General features: G+C 36.6%; 1 protein-coding gene across 3 annotated transcripts; it reads left to right on the top strand.

The window, feature by feature from the left end:
* Positions 1-231: 231 nt before the first annotated feature.
* LOC101736483 (facilitated trehalose transporter Tret1-2 homolog) lies at positions 232-13,583 on the top strand. 3 transcript variants are annotated; one of them, XM_062674240.1, is made up of 11 exons: positions 280-443; positions 3,496-3,725; positions 5,744-5,791; positions 7,839-7,992; positions 8,500-8,669; positions 9,202-9,325; positions 9,637-9,735; positions 10,242-10,300; positions 11,034-11,189; positions 12,745-12,927; positions 13,341-13,583. In XM_062674240.1, exons 1-11 carry the CDS (start codon positions 404-406, stop codon positions 13,566-13,568), a joined length of 1,491 nt encoding a protein of 496 aa, XP_062530224.1. In that variant the 5' UTR covers positions 280-403; the 3' UTR covers positions 13,569-13,583. The 3 variants fall into 3 exon arrangements, with proteins under 3 accessions (XP_004927669.1, XP_062530224.1, XP_062530225.1); XM_004927612.4 differs by lacking the exon at positions 5,744-5,791 and having other exon boundaries at positions 232-443; XM_062674241.1 differs by lacking the exons at positions 280-443; positions 3,496-3,725; positions 5,744-5,791 and adding an exon at positions 6,228-6,373.
* Positions 13,584-14,829: the final 1,246 nt, after the last annotated feature.

Genomic DNA, 14,829 nt, shown 5'->3' with positions numbered 1-14,829 from the left:
GTCTGCCTATTCACATCTCCTGGGTGGCGGAAGCTTTAACCCACCTGGCATTGCACCCAGCCGTCATATTGAAAAGGTCAATTCTCCGATAACCCGGTTTTAGATGTGTGTGTGCACGTACCTCACGGTGCATTGCCGATATAAAATATAATGCATAATACAGAACCACGCGCGGTTCTGTTTTTCCATGCAGATAGTGTAATAAAGTTATTACATCTGTCAGCTCGTAAAACATTTGACTTTAACACAGATTTAGTATCTTCCGTTCTTGTTTATTTAAATTAATACATACGTGACTTTACTTAAGATTTACTTTCGTTGAACATAATGTTTTATAGTCTGTAATTATAATATCGGATGTGGAGTGCGGTGGTATTCTGTTTTTTTTTTTTTGTTGGTGAAAATGAAAGGAAAATTGAATCAGGTGTTCACTTCTTTTGCGTGTAAGTGTTTTTTTTTTGTTTTTGTAATAATTATCTTTTGTTTTGACATGTTTTCGTCTCTTGTTTGTTATAAAGAAGGCTGGTGCCAACAGGTCTATGAGAAAAGCTGACTAAGAGTGTGTTTTTTAAATCGCGCTTCTAGGCAAACGAGCACATGGTACTTTTACTGGTGGTAGGACCTGTTGTGAGTCCGCGCGGATAGGTACCATCGCCCTGCCTATTTCTGCCGTGAAGCAGTAATGCGTTTCGGTCTGAAGGGTAGGGCAGCCGTTGTAACTATACTGAGATCTTAGAACTTATATCTCAAGGTGGGTGGCGCCTTTACGTTGTAGATGTCTATGGGCACCGATTGACTTGAAACTTGGTATCCATGTAGAAAATACATGTACTTAATGGATAGGCTAATATTTATATGAGTGTTGGACTCCCTACACCATTTGCGGGGGCGTTAATGATGAGAATCTTTGTGGGGGTGAGAAATAATAATGTTGATTTAAAATCTGCGAAGCGGACGGGTAGTAACTAATATTTTTGGGCCCGCATGCAAAAGAAATACCCACTTTTGCCTATGAAGGAAATCAATGTGGCCTGCCGTAAGGTTTTTACCGATAAATAGGCGTATCACATGTATCTACAAAGCCATTACACTATAGATAGAGCCCAGGGTAATTCTGTAAGATCGCTGTGTTAATTTAAAAAAATGGTATAAGTTATTATAGAAATATATGGTGGAGAAGAACCTCACCCAGAAGGATGCCGAAGAACTGGCAAAGTGGAGGAGTTAAAGTAGGAAAGCTGACCCTGAAACTAGACTGGGAAAACGCTAGAAAGAAGAATAAGCTTATTACTCAATATGTATAATTCTAAGGAATCTTTTGCATATATTTTTTAATTCTTGTTGCCTGTCCTCTGAGATAACCTTGAAGTTCCTTGTTATGTATATGTCGATGTTAAGCCAGGGTTTTCACATATAAGTTCTTTTACAATGAAAATACAATTCTATAAAACTTTAACATTACTATTTTATTACAAAAAGCTACGTCTTAGTTCTTACACAATTAGCCATTTTGTGTTGGTTATAGCAACTACAACTACTTTTATACAAACAAATGTAATTACTGCGAAACAATTCACAAAATATGGCTTAATATTCACAATACATATTTTAGTGATTTTTACATGACTCTGACATTAATTTATTTTACATAAATTACTTTTAACTAATATAAACTAATATTGTTATTATCCAGCCTAATAATAGATGGCGCCAACAACATCATTGCATAACAATTACAATACTTAATTAAATTATTACTGTTAATTATAATATAAATTATTATTAATATTTATGCTTTATTCATATTTAATTATTTATACAGTCATTTGTGTTTTTAAACAATAATATAAACATTAAACGTATTCTGAACATGTACACATCAAAACAGTGTCTGCTAATTATTAAATATGGTAGAACAACAGTTTAATCTCTCAAACATAAAAACATTTGGACCGTCGGTCTACTGAGCAATAACACACGCTCGGTGGAAGATCTTCCCTTTGTGATATACCTACAGTAAGATCATTTGATTCTTTAGCGAGGGTCAAGTTCTGAATATGCTTCATCCATTCAATTGGCCACTGCATATGATATAGAACCACCCGTAGGCTAATTATACTACGACAAAGAGACTCAATATAATTGTATTCAATATTTTTATAACACTGTGATATTAGGGCGGTGAACACGTCATTACAGATTCTCCCGATCCATTAACGGTGCTTTTAGGTACCACAAGCACCGGTCACCATCCTCGCCGAACCCGTCGCTCTCGACGAAGGGATCGACGAGTAAATTAACTCATAGATACAGCCCAGTGAGTTTCTCGCCGGATCTTCTCAGTGGGTCGCGTTTCCGATTCGGTGGTAGATTCTGCGAAGCACTGCTCTTGTTAGGGCCAGTGTTAGCAACACTCCCGGTTTGAGCCCCGTACACGTCAAGGAAAAGCTGAAATAGCTTCTTAAGGCTATCAGCATAGATAGGAAAAAAGGCCAGTGAGAATAGTAAAGACGATAGTAACAAACCAATTTCTTCAAGAGTAGTAAAATCTACTTATATACTAATATTATAAAGAGGAAAGATTTGTTTGTTTGTTTGTATTGAATAGGCTCTGAAACTACTGAACCGATTTGAAAAATTCTTTCACTGTTTGGGAGCTACACTACTCCCGAGTGACATAGGCTATAATCTTTTTTGAAAAAAAATAGGGATCCTTACTAAAGCTCCAATAATGTAACCCAAGGTGTAAAAAAAGTACCTAAAATATTCTTTACATCGCGTGCCCTGCGAAAACTATTGATGATAGAATAAAATAATGTGCTAAGACTTTGTAGACCACATTATTATTTACAAAAAGTGTTGCGACAGCATATGTGTAACTATTATAGTTATGTCGCAATAAGTGTTCCTTTGAGTTGCCGGCGGCTCGAATTAAGAAAATAAGCAACTCTTTTAGGGGGCTGGGTGTACAACTTTACAACAAGATCCCATAAAACGTTCAATTACTACCGTTCATAGATTTAAGGAAACTGTCAAGGAACGTTGGTGCAACAAGGCATATTATAAAGTTAAGGATTATTTACTAGATGGCACTACGTGGGAATGAGGCGTTCGCTTCTGGCTTTTTCATTTTTCATTATTATTATTTTTATTGTATTTTTTGACTTGTTTTTTCGTTTATTGTAAATCTTTTTATTTATTTAAAATAAAAAGAAAATATTTGAGAAAAAACAAAAAAAGCCCGCTGAGTTTGTTTCATCGGTTCTTCTCAGAACTGTGACTTTTTTTGGAACCGGCGGTAGAGTTAACACTGTTTTTTATATTTTGACATTCAACAAGTGTGTTATGCTGACATCTAAGTTGAAATAAATGATTTTGAATTAGAATTAGAATTTAAATAAAAAAAATAAAACAACGTCAAATATCGTTGAAATTTTTGTTAAAGACCCGAACGGAGCCGGAGCGGACCTTTAATAAAAGTCACTTTATTTTTAGGTGGCTACGGTTCACTTTTGATGGGCTTCACCAACGTCTGGCCTTCGTACACGACGGAGCTCTTCAAGTCCGAGCTGACCCCGCTGTCGGCGCCATTCAGTGAAACTCACGCGTCTCTCCTGGGCAGTCTACCGTCGTTGGGAGCGATGCTCGGAACAGCCATAACCGGAACGCTGATCAACAGTCTGGGCAGAAAAAATGGTGGAATCGTTTTAACTCTGTTCAATGTTGTATGTTTGTTTGTTTTATCTTATACCTTTAAACGAGCAATTCTTGTATATAATTCCCGACATCTATTGGCGAAGGGCAACTAACTGCTTTAAAGACACAATAACACTAAAACTATTTCAGGAGATGGCGTTGTTAAGCCACCCGAAAAACACAAATTATAAAAAAAAAACGAGCATAGCTCGGTCATCGTCTAGTCTATATATTAATACGTGAAGCAAAAACTTTGTATCCCTTTTTACGAAAATTGCGCGGACGGAGGAGTATGAAATTTCACACACTTATAGAAATTATAGAGAAGAAGTGCACAATGCTAATATTTATTTAAAATAATGCATAAAATATACATTAAATCAATAAAGAAAACATTACACACACTACCATGTATTGACCATAACCCAATTGAAGTTAAATAAATAAATAAATTTTTGTGCTGGTGTTTCGGGTCATGCAATCAAACTAAAATAATAAAATTCTAAAGTACAATAAAAATGTAATCTATATAACAAAAGGTATTTACTGGTGGTAGGACCTCTTGTGAGTCCGCACGGGTAGGTACCACCACCCCGCCTATTTCTGTCGTGAAGCAGTAATGCGTTTCGGTTTGAAGGGTGGGGAAACCGTTGTAACTATACTTGAGACCTTAGAACTTATATCTCAAGGTGGGTGGCGCATTTACGTTGTAGATGTCTATGGGCTCCAGTAACCACTTAACACCAGGTGGGCTGTGAGCTTGTCCACCCATCTAAGCAATAAAAAAAAGGTAAAATACCATTTTAACCATCCTTCGTCATCATCGAACCCTGATACGTGAGCCAATTTTCAAATTAACAGGACGTTGATGTTGGTTCAGCCTACAAAGCTTATCACCGGATCTCGTCAGTAGGTCGCCATTCCGATTCGGTGACAGATTCAGCGACGCACTGTTCTTGCTAGGGTCAGTGTTAGCAAACTTTTTCTATTTGAACCCCGTGAGCTTATCGTGCAAAATCAAAATCAAAAATTTTTCAAAATCAAAATCAAAATTTATTTTATTTAACATAAATGAAAGTACATACTTGTTGAACGTCAAAAAGAACTACCGCCGATTCACAAAAACTAGCCTCCGTCCTGAGAAGAACCGGCAAGAAACGCAGCGGGCATGTCTTTTTTCTTTTTTTTTTTTTTTTATATTTGATTTTTTTTAAAAGTATTCCATTTACAATGAGTATTATAACGTAACAATTATTGCAATACCAGCCGGAGTGTAGCTGAAACAAGCCACCATCGACTAGGTAGGGAATAGAAAAATAATAAGTGGTGCCGCGAAAGCTGCGTAGAATGATTTCGAAAGAGAGAAAGAGTCGAACGATAGTCGAAACTATTAAAAGCTCGTTAACATAATTGTAAAGCATTAGCTACATTTAGGAACGTAATACGAAAATAATAATATGATAACTAGATATAAGAATATCATTGTAAATAGACATGCTTTAACAAAAACCGACTTCAAAAAGAAGAAAAAAAAAGATATTCCCAAACAAATCAATACACAGACTAAAAACAATAATCATCGAAATCGGTTGGCGTGATATTGAGCTATTGATTTATTCATCTATTTATCGCGCACGTACTTAATGCAAGTTTAAGACTTATATGGTTTTCTCATGGATACCATTATCAGAACTGGACTAAATTGAAATGGGACCACAATGGGTCAGCTTTCTAATAAATAAAAAATCATCAAAATCGATTCACCCAGACAAAAGTTATGAGGTAACAGACATAAAAAAAAATACAGTAGAATTGAGAACCTCCTCCTTTTTTGAAGTCGGTTAAAAAATAAGAATTGTTTTTCAGAAAATAGGGTCACGATATTCGCTGCTTTAAAACGACTGATTATCATCGAATTCACCACACATGTGTTGAAGATATCATTTCAAACATATTATACTGGGTCACTTAAACGCCCCTTATTACGTCACTATTTCAATTACCTCGATGGGCCTTTGTATACTAAGAGCATTTTCTGATATTGTAGATCCAGTTTGCCAATGACCCCAACAAACCGACGGGTCTTATGTTCGAGGTCTGGATATTCTTTTATTTTCTTCTATTTGGTTTTTTTATTTATAGCTTAGATGGTTGGACGAGCTCACAGCCCACCTGGTGTTAAGTGGTTACTGGAGCCCATAGACATCTACAACGTAAATGCGCCACCCACCTTGAGATACAAGTTCTAAGGTCTCAGTATAGTTACAACGGCTGTCTCATCCTTCAAACCGAAACACATTGCTGTTTCACGGCAGAAATAGTCAGGGTGGTGGTACCTACCCGTGCGGACTCGCAAGAGGTCTTACCACCAGTAAAATATATAAAAAATATGTTTCGTTAATAACAACAAAGATTATCTTAGTTTGGGACCTTCGATCGTTAGCTGTAAATTTATTAATCTCTATCTATTAATTGGTTTTATTGGCTTCACTCGGGCTGATATAGGAATATCAATTTATTGAGAGTAGTATTTTGTTTTAGATAAAAAATCCCTATGGTTTTTTCTACGTGGTACAATCGACAAAGTGTATAAGCCCTGGTTGGACAGTATAAAGGCTGTCTCGCCCGTCAAACCGGAGCTCGTGATAGCTTTGCAGTAGAAGCAGGCAGTATGATGGTACGGGCCGTGTGGGCTCACAACATTACCTACCTCCATCATAGATATGAAGAAACACAGCATGAACATTTGTGGTTCTAGTATCCGCGCGGGCGTTACGATTTACTTGAATGACAGCTAACTATCACAGTAGGCTAGTATAATACTCAGAGAAAGCTACTGCCAATTCTCCGGTCAAATCAAATCAAAGTTTTTTTATTCAACATAATATAAATGAAAGTACACACTTGTTGAACGTCACAAAAAACTACCGCCAATTCACAAAAACTAGCCTCCGTCCTGAGACGAACTAGCAAGAAACTCAGCGGGGATGTTTTTTTTTTTTTAAATATTAGATTAGATTTTTTTTAAATATTAGATTTTTTTAAATATTCATTTTTACAAGATGCATTATAACGTAACAATTATTGCAATTTTTTTTTTTTTTTTTTATAAACAAATAAATAAATATAAATATTTACTAACAATCACGCCACGTTAACTGGTCCCATGCTAAGTTCGTAAAGAACTTGTGTTACAGGTACCAGATAACGAATATAAATATAATATTTTTATTATACACATACATATATTTAATATAAACCCATAACCCTGGAAAGACATTTATATTTATCATACAAATATCTTCCCTTGGCGGGATTCGAACCCGCGACCCCCTTGTGTAGTGACCATGTCACTTACCACTACACCAGACGGCCGTTAAATGCCGTATTGAAATGCCCGTGAATCCCTTAATCGCCTTTTGCGACACCAACAAGAAGAAATCGTGTGCTTCTGTTTTAGGGCACCACCCGTGTCGCGGAGGAGCATTTCGCTCTGGTGGTTATTAACGACTTGCTTATTTCTGCAGAAAAACAGTCATGCGTTTTCTATAGGCCTTGATGACTATAAGATAAGATTATACTATAAGAAGCTTTGAAGACTTAAGCTTAAAATGCCTTACTAACTTAATTCGAATGTGTTAAGTTGTGGTAGTTAAGTTTCAAAAATAAATAATAGGTTTTTGTTGCCCTTGTAGGCAGACGAACACACGGCCCACCTGATGGTGAGTGGTTACCGTCGCCCATGGACTTCAGCAAGAGAGGGACAGAGACTTCAACAGAGCCAAGCCGCTGCCTACCGCTTGATACTCTTATATGAATGTCATGTTATGGTTCAAGGCAGAACGTATGAAACTGTAACAGAAGTGGAATTTACTCATTGTGAGATGTCTTCTAAGCTCGCACAAGTAGGTAGCGCCGCCCTGCCTATTTTTTCCGTCAAGCAGAAATGGGTTGCGGTTGGTACGGTAGCGCAGCCGTTGTACTATAAAACTGACTTGCTTTAGACACACTTTAAATCAGGTGGGTCGTGAGCTCGTCGTCTCATGTAAGTAATAAAAAAGCCTGAAGGAGTTACGTTATCTCTTGAGTAAAAATCGAACACATTCTATCACCAATCTAATTTACTACTTTTTTTTTTCCAGTTATCATGGACCATAGTGGAACTAAGTTCATCACCGATACTGATCCTGGTTGCGAGGTTCCTAGCCGGAATCTCCGGTGGGGGTTTGCTGGTGATGGCCCCAATATTTATATCGGAGATCGCGGACGATTCCATCAGAGGGGCTTTGGCTTCAAGTAAAGACCTTTTCCTGTTTACTGGATTTCATTTCACTTTGTCACTTATTGATCATGTACTTTATCTAACATTATATTAATCATTAATGCACTAATCACGTGAGCTCACGACCCGGAATAATCGGAAAAAGGGGTGAAAATATCGTCTGTGATTATGCTAAAAAGTTAACGAGTGGCAACCTCTTTGATTAAGTAAATAAGCCAGAGCTTATCCACAAACTTTATGATATTATCTGAAGAGACTATAATTCTTCAGAATATACTCTAGCCTAGGCTCAGCTATAGACTAAGCTTTGTGATGTGTGACCACATTCCAATGCTAACATCACATAGGTTACTGTGTAGCGCGTGTTCGTGAAATTGATCATATTAGAAACAAACACAATCATTTTTGGTTGAGAAATCTATCTGCCTTATTTTGAACAATATCTAGTCTGTTGATTGGATTACACTAGGAAAATCCTAGCACTATGAAACGGCTGATGAATCCTATAATTTTTCCTACAGGTCCTTTATTTCTCTACTGCGTGGGAGTCTTACTATCCTACATCATAGGCTGGTTCTCTACCTACCATGTTATAATATGGATAAGCTTAGCTTTGAGCGTGACCGGAGTTTTTCTCTTTTTGTTGAGTACAGAGAGTCCTATTTACTACATGAGAAAACAAAGGGAAGAGGTATGAAAATAATTCTTATCATTTTATTCATACGTGCAAATAATTGACGTAGTAGAACAAAAAACAATATTAGTAACTTTAGTTTGGTCAGGACATATCGGTAAATCAATTGATGAATCTACTATTGTGTAAAAAGTGTCCAATATTATCTGATACTTACCCAGAATATTACAAAATTTCAAATAAATGAGAATTCAGAACCGTAGCTCTAGTACTAGTGGAAATACTACTACTAATACTACTGGTATAAATAACAATCAGTCACAGACATCACCAGTTACACAAATAAAAACATATTTTTTTAAAATTGGATAGGAATAATCGATCGTAGCAGTGCAGAGTCTAAAAGCAAAAGAATCGATAATAAGAACTTGCGAGGGAAGAAAAGAAGGGATGAGTTTAAAATTTAACCCCTCACAGCCAGTAGATCCTATCAAATCTTCGCGAAACAAGAGCTCAAACTGATCGATGTACTAGTGTGATCGATTAGTACGATTAACTGATCTCAAATAAAAAGCATTTAATTTTTCAGGACGCCCGCGCATCTATCGCACGCTACAAAGGTCTGTCGCCAGCTTCCATGGGAGTCATTGATGAGCTGATAAGGATAAAGCAACAAGTTGTGCCAGCTATTGAACTCGTTTCTGTTACCGCAGGTGACAAAACTACTTCAATTAGATTTAGAGAAATAGATTCATTTCTTAGATTTAGAGAATTCGAAACAACATTTTTGTGACTTTCGTTTCCTAGATTTAAGAAATTTTGGAAGAAAAAAAAACAAGTCAAAACTATGAGTTCCAGACATTCCCAATGAATAGTACGAGTTAAAAAACTTTTTAACAACTATTGTATTCACTGTATAACTTAATAATTTGGCTTCGATTTGAATTTTTTATTTCTCCTGAAGATGATTTTCCAGATACTAAATTCAAATATACATTTGGATCTTTACATATGGACCTTTCAGAGCCCGACAGCAAAGCAGAAGAGGCTGAAAAGGAGAAACTTAACAATGATGATGACGTACATGAACCAACCCAAAACGTATCTACTATCAAACAGTTGTGTAAGTACGGGATTTTCGTACGACACTAGATGGACAGATGTCACACCGCTCACATCGCCAACCACCTTGAAACAGACATGAGGTTCAAGCCTCAATTGTATTGTATAGCTTTTCACCCACATTTCAAATCGGACAAATGATTTCTCGAAAGAAATAGAAAGGTTGGTGGTAGCTCTTTAGAATAGCCCCCATTATCAATTGCTAGTGACACCCAGAAGACACGGGAGGATTTATATGTAGGTACCACGATGACATTGAGATCATTTGATTTTAGTACTTTAGTAGTAGTATGTGACATTGGCTTGAAACTAAATAAATTTAAGTAAAAACTGGACTTTTTAAATATTGCTTCTGTCATGATAATAATATAATCATTAAATATTTTCTTACATCTTTTCCCGTGACTTTTCTCTTTGACACTCTCAGACAACTCATTGTAGCGAGTAGATACAAATAATAGAAACTATTAATTCATGATAACATAATTTCTTCTTTATATTTTTCAGTTACGACGCCATCGTCACTGCGGGGCTTTTTCACCGTTTTAACTGTGATCTCGATGCAGGTAAATTATCTCTAATTATTTTAAGCGTTTGTGCCCATATACTGTTACACTGGTAAGAGTAACGCCATCTATTGCCAGATAGCGGAAACACACAATACTAGACTTTTGTGGATTATTCTCGACGGTTCTAGGGATTTCGTCTCGACTATAAAAGCGTTGCAGAGATGGCACGCAGTCAGTTAGTAATCTGAGCTACTCGAAGCGAAACAGCGAACGGATCAGCTGAAGCGAAGCGGGAGAAGTGAATTGAGAATTTTAAAGTGTTCTGTTTGTGTTCTAAGTGATAAATACAGTTTTAAGTTGTACTTTGGTGGCACATTTATTTCTCCCGAACTCCAGCGCGTAACATTATTAAATTGGCTGGTTAATTTTAAGCATAGGCATAGGCCATTTTTTGTTTTCTATCGACTAACCTGAAAGGGCTTTTCGAACAATAACGAAATTCAGTTAGAAGAGGAAACTGTGAAGTAGGACAGATTTGTATTTATTGCCATGAACTCTAACAAAAACTCTGATAATACTAAGTGCACAGATAGGCTAAGCTACCTCTGGGATCCACTATGAACACTTCCATTTTATTTCTAAAGGCTGATCGAATTCGCATTATACCTATAGTGTCCACAGCCAAATAATTCTTTAACGATACTCTCGGTAATTACTTCCGAACGATTTTCTAAAATTCCACTCGCTTGGCCTTAGACCATAGGTGCAAATGATTTTAATGATTCTTCAGGTTTTCATGGGCATAGTTCCAGTACAAGTATATGCTAAGGAGGTCTTCAGACAGACAGACCCTGCCAAATCTGATTTATACACAGTGCTGTTCGCTCTGACGCTTTGCAGCGGAACACTTGTCACTGCTACTGTTGCTGACAAAGCTGGTAGAAGGGTAGGTTCTATTTTAATTTTGAAAGATTTTTAGCAAGTAGTGTGTGATGCTCCTCAGTGTGACCTAGAATGTAACGCTCTTGAGACAGATGCATAGACGTATCTCTGATAATAATCGGCGCAAATTATTAATTGTCTGAAGTCTTATTGCACGCTATATTTTTCTTTGCGGTAAGTAGGGGCTTAGTGCCTCATTTGGCCCATTTCTAATAACTTTTTCTTGTATTTAAAGCCGTCTGTTTCGCGATACTGCAATTATTACCTTTTTTTTTCAATTCAACTTGAAGCCCAGTCAGAATACATACTCTAATACATAGAGTAATTGCAAAATAGGGGTAGCAGCTGAGCAGATAGAATATGGGCAGATTGATGTTCAAATCGCTATATCGTCCGCCGACCGGCATAAACTTGGCCAATCTCAGGTCCTATCTATCACCTCTCTCCCATGTGTTATATTATTCTTGGAAATTTGAATACCATAACTTTCCCACAGATTAAATATTGATAGAAAGAGAAAGAGAGATAATAGACAAACAAAGCTTAAAATCCGTAGTCAACTTCTAACCGCAGTCCCATTTGATAGCATTGAGTGAATTAAAACTTAAAAGTTTTTAACGCTATGGATATAAATAGAAACTTGTAATCTAAGACACGAGTATAGTCATGCTCTGGCAGCTAGGACTAACGCTACACTTAGCGCCATCATTTATAACTTTGAGAAATGTTAAGTACCATCACTGGTGCTAGAATCTATATCTATACTAATATTATAAAGAGGAAAGATTTGTTTGTTTGTTTGTTTCGAATAGGCTCCGAAACTACTGGACCGATTTGAAAAATTCTTTTTCCATTAGAAGCCGACATTGTCCCTGATGAACATAGGCTACTTTTTTTTCATTTATTTTTATTTTATTTTTTTGGTTTTATGTGTGTTTTAATGTTTCCGAAGCGAAGCGAGGGCGGGTCGCTAGTGTTATAATAAACGCGCACGGGTGAGTATCACCATTCTGCCTATTTCTGCCGTGAAGCAGTAATTCGTTTCAGTTTGAAGGGTAGGACAGCCGTTGTAACTATACTTGAGACCTTAGAACTTATATCTCAAGGTGGGTGACACATTTACGTTGTATATGTCTATGGGCTCCAGTAGCCACTTAACACCAGGTGAACTGTTAGCTCGTCCACATATCTAAACAATAAAAAGAAGATGCAATTGGAATTTTTAACTCATTTCCTGAGTAATGGCGGTTATTCGTTGCATCAATGGGCCCTAAGCCACCAAGATGAGCTCGTGAGTTCATTCACATGCTTAGAGCAATAGAAAAATTGCTCGTATATTTCGGTAAGGAGAGGTTTAGTAATTTTAGTATTGTATATGGACAGAATAGTTCACGGCTCATCTGGTGTGATTACTGAAGTCCAGAAACATCAAAAGTGTGGTACCTGTCCACTTAAGAAATGGGATCAATAGTATTACTAAAAGTAGCTGTTTCATTCTTCAAATCTAATTAGAATCTAACCACATGCCGTACCTAATTAAATCTGAAATCTACTTCTAGGTGTTGATAATAGCGTCTTCAGCGCTTGTGTCCCTCTGCATGGCCTCGCTGGGATATCTTCTGCAGAGTAAAAGTGCGCCATCTTGGGTCACCATTCTGGTAATCTTAATTTACTGCTTCGCCTTCATGTTCGGAGCTGGTAGCGTGCCTTATGTCCTGCTGGCAGAGGTGTTTGTGCCCGAGGTGAGGATTTTGAGTTTCTTAGAACCTACACATAAATAAGTATAAGTACATCAGCCTGAAAGTTATTCGCTAGCCTGGAGTCAAACTCTCTTAGAATACTTTGGTCTTGAAACTGTAATATTGCTTCTCTGCAAAAGTAATGCTGGGGCTTAATCATATTCATATCCTGAGTGTCTAAAGGCTTCTAAACAGAATGATCGGTTTGGTCATGTGACCTAAAACGCCGGGTGCAACTTCATAGTGACGTCACAGTTTAATAAACATACTGTAATTTTTTTTAATGTGCATCCAGAAGCAATTCATGCTAGTTTTTTAGACAGTCGTTTTATCTATTCGGTAAGCTAGTCATTCTGATCTTAATGATTATAATGAAGCAGTCAAACAAATATTGATATTAACGTATTTTTTTTTAGGTTCAAAACTTTGCATCAATGCTGATAATTGAATGGGTCTGGTTCCTCAATTTTTTCATCTTGATCATATTCAGCTACATGACCACATTAGTTGGGATCCACGGCGTGTTCTACTGCTTCGCGGCAGTGGCTCTGTGTAATATGGCCGTTAGTTACATCATAGTGCCGGAAACGAAGGGGTTATCGAACTCCCAAATACAGGATGTTTTTCTTAAGAGAAAGAATTAAAATTGTTTTATAAAATGCTGTTTAATTTGTTGTCTTTTAAAATAGTTTTAAACCGCTACCGAATATATTATCACCATGTGAAAGCCAAAACTTTTGTGTTGCTACAATGCAAGAAGTACTTATTATACTCTTCAAATCGTACTATATATTATATTATTGGAACGAAGTTCCTTACGGCAGGCTTGGAGGGGATAGGGATGTGCTGCGCGACCGAACTGAAAAAAATGTGATAGTAAAACCGTAAGAAAAAATCAGTGGAAAAAAGTGCGTGGAATAAAACCGTTAAATGAGACGTGCGCAGGCGCGACAGTCGCATACACAAGCGAGTAGTATATAATACCTTTCTCTTTCTCCCTCTTTCTTTTCGTTCTCTCATCCCTTCTCTCTCTATTTTGTAATTATTTCTATTTCTATGTAATTTTATGTTGTCAAACAAAAATAAAGAGACATATTTTGTTATTTAAATTGATAATTTGAATTACGATTTTATTTTTATTTTACGTAATTTATTATTTCCTAAAATACTGAATTTCCTAAATACTTTCCTGCCCTTAAATAAAAACTAATCAGCAAAATTTAAGAGAAAAATCAAGAAAACCAACATAAAATTGAGCACGATTTTTTTTTTGCAAATTGTGTCGATTCTACATTAGCCGAAGGAACTTCGTTCCTACCTGGTGTCCCACGACACCACATAATTAGTTTTTTAATAGGTTGGGGAAAAAGTATTTTCGCATTATAATATGTATGAACTTGTAATAAAATCTCTTTGGCTTATACTACTATTTGTATCTGGCTGGTTTTGGTATCATTAAAAGTTTAAATTTTAAAGAAGATAATTCCAAATTCAAATTAGGAAAATGTGTGATTTTTATTTATTTTTCGTACTGTCAAGACATTAGTGAATCTAATGAAGAAATTCGATACATTTTAAAATTTTACTACAAATATGATAAAAATGCAACGCAAGCCGCGAAAAAATTTGCGATGTTTATAGACCTAGTGCAGTGTCTGTGCTCTCACAGGCACTGCTACTGTTAGCACAAATTTGGTTTAAGCGTTTTCAATCCGGAAATTTTGATGTCAAAGATGCACGTCGCTCTGGTCACCCTAATACGAATAAAATGGATGCCATTTTTGAAAAAGTGGAGCAAGATCGGCATATCAGTAGTTACGACGTAGCTGAAGAACTGGAAATTGACCACAAAACAGCTTTGGCGCATTTATAACGCTAGACCTCACACATCTTTAGCCACTCAGC

The sequence above is a fragment of the Bombyx mori genome, chromosome 20 (assembly GCF_030269925.1).
Source record: "Bombyx mori chromosome 20, ASM3026992v2".
NCBI classification, from domain to species: domain Eukaryota; kingdom Metazoa; phylum Arthropoda; class Insecta; order Lepidoptera; family Bombycidae; genus Bombyx; species Bombyx mori.
The sequence above is the reverse complement of the archived record's forward strand: the minus strand, read 5'-3'. Positions and strand labels throughout refer to the sequence as shown.

What these genes read in the sequence shown, in the direction of transcription:
- LOC101736483 (XM_062674240.1), top strand. Translation starts at nt 404, where the DNA reads ATGAAAGGAAAATTGAATCAGGTGTTCACTTCTTTTGCGT. An exon ending in TGAGAAAACAAAGGGAAGAG is followed by an intron (nt 8,670 to 9,201) that starts GTATGAAAATAA and finishes TTAATTTTTCAG; the next exon opens with GACGCCCGCGCATCTATCGC. An exon ending in ATCTACTATCAAACAGTTGT is followed by an intron (nt 9,736 to 10,241) that starts GTAAGTACGGGA and finishes TATATTTTTCAG; the next exon opens with TTACGACGCCATCGTCACTG.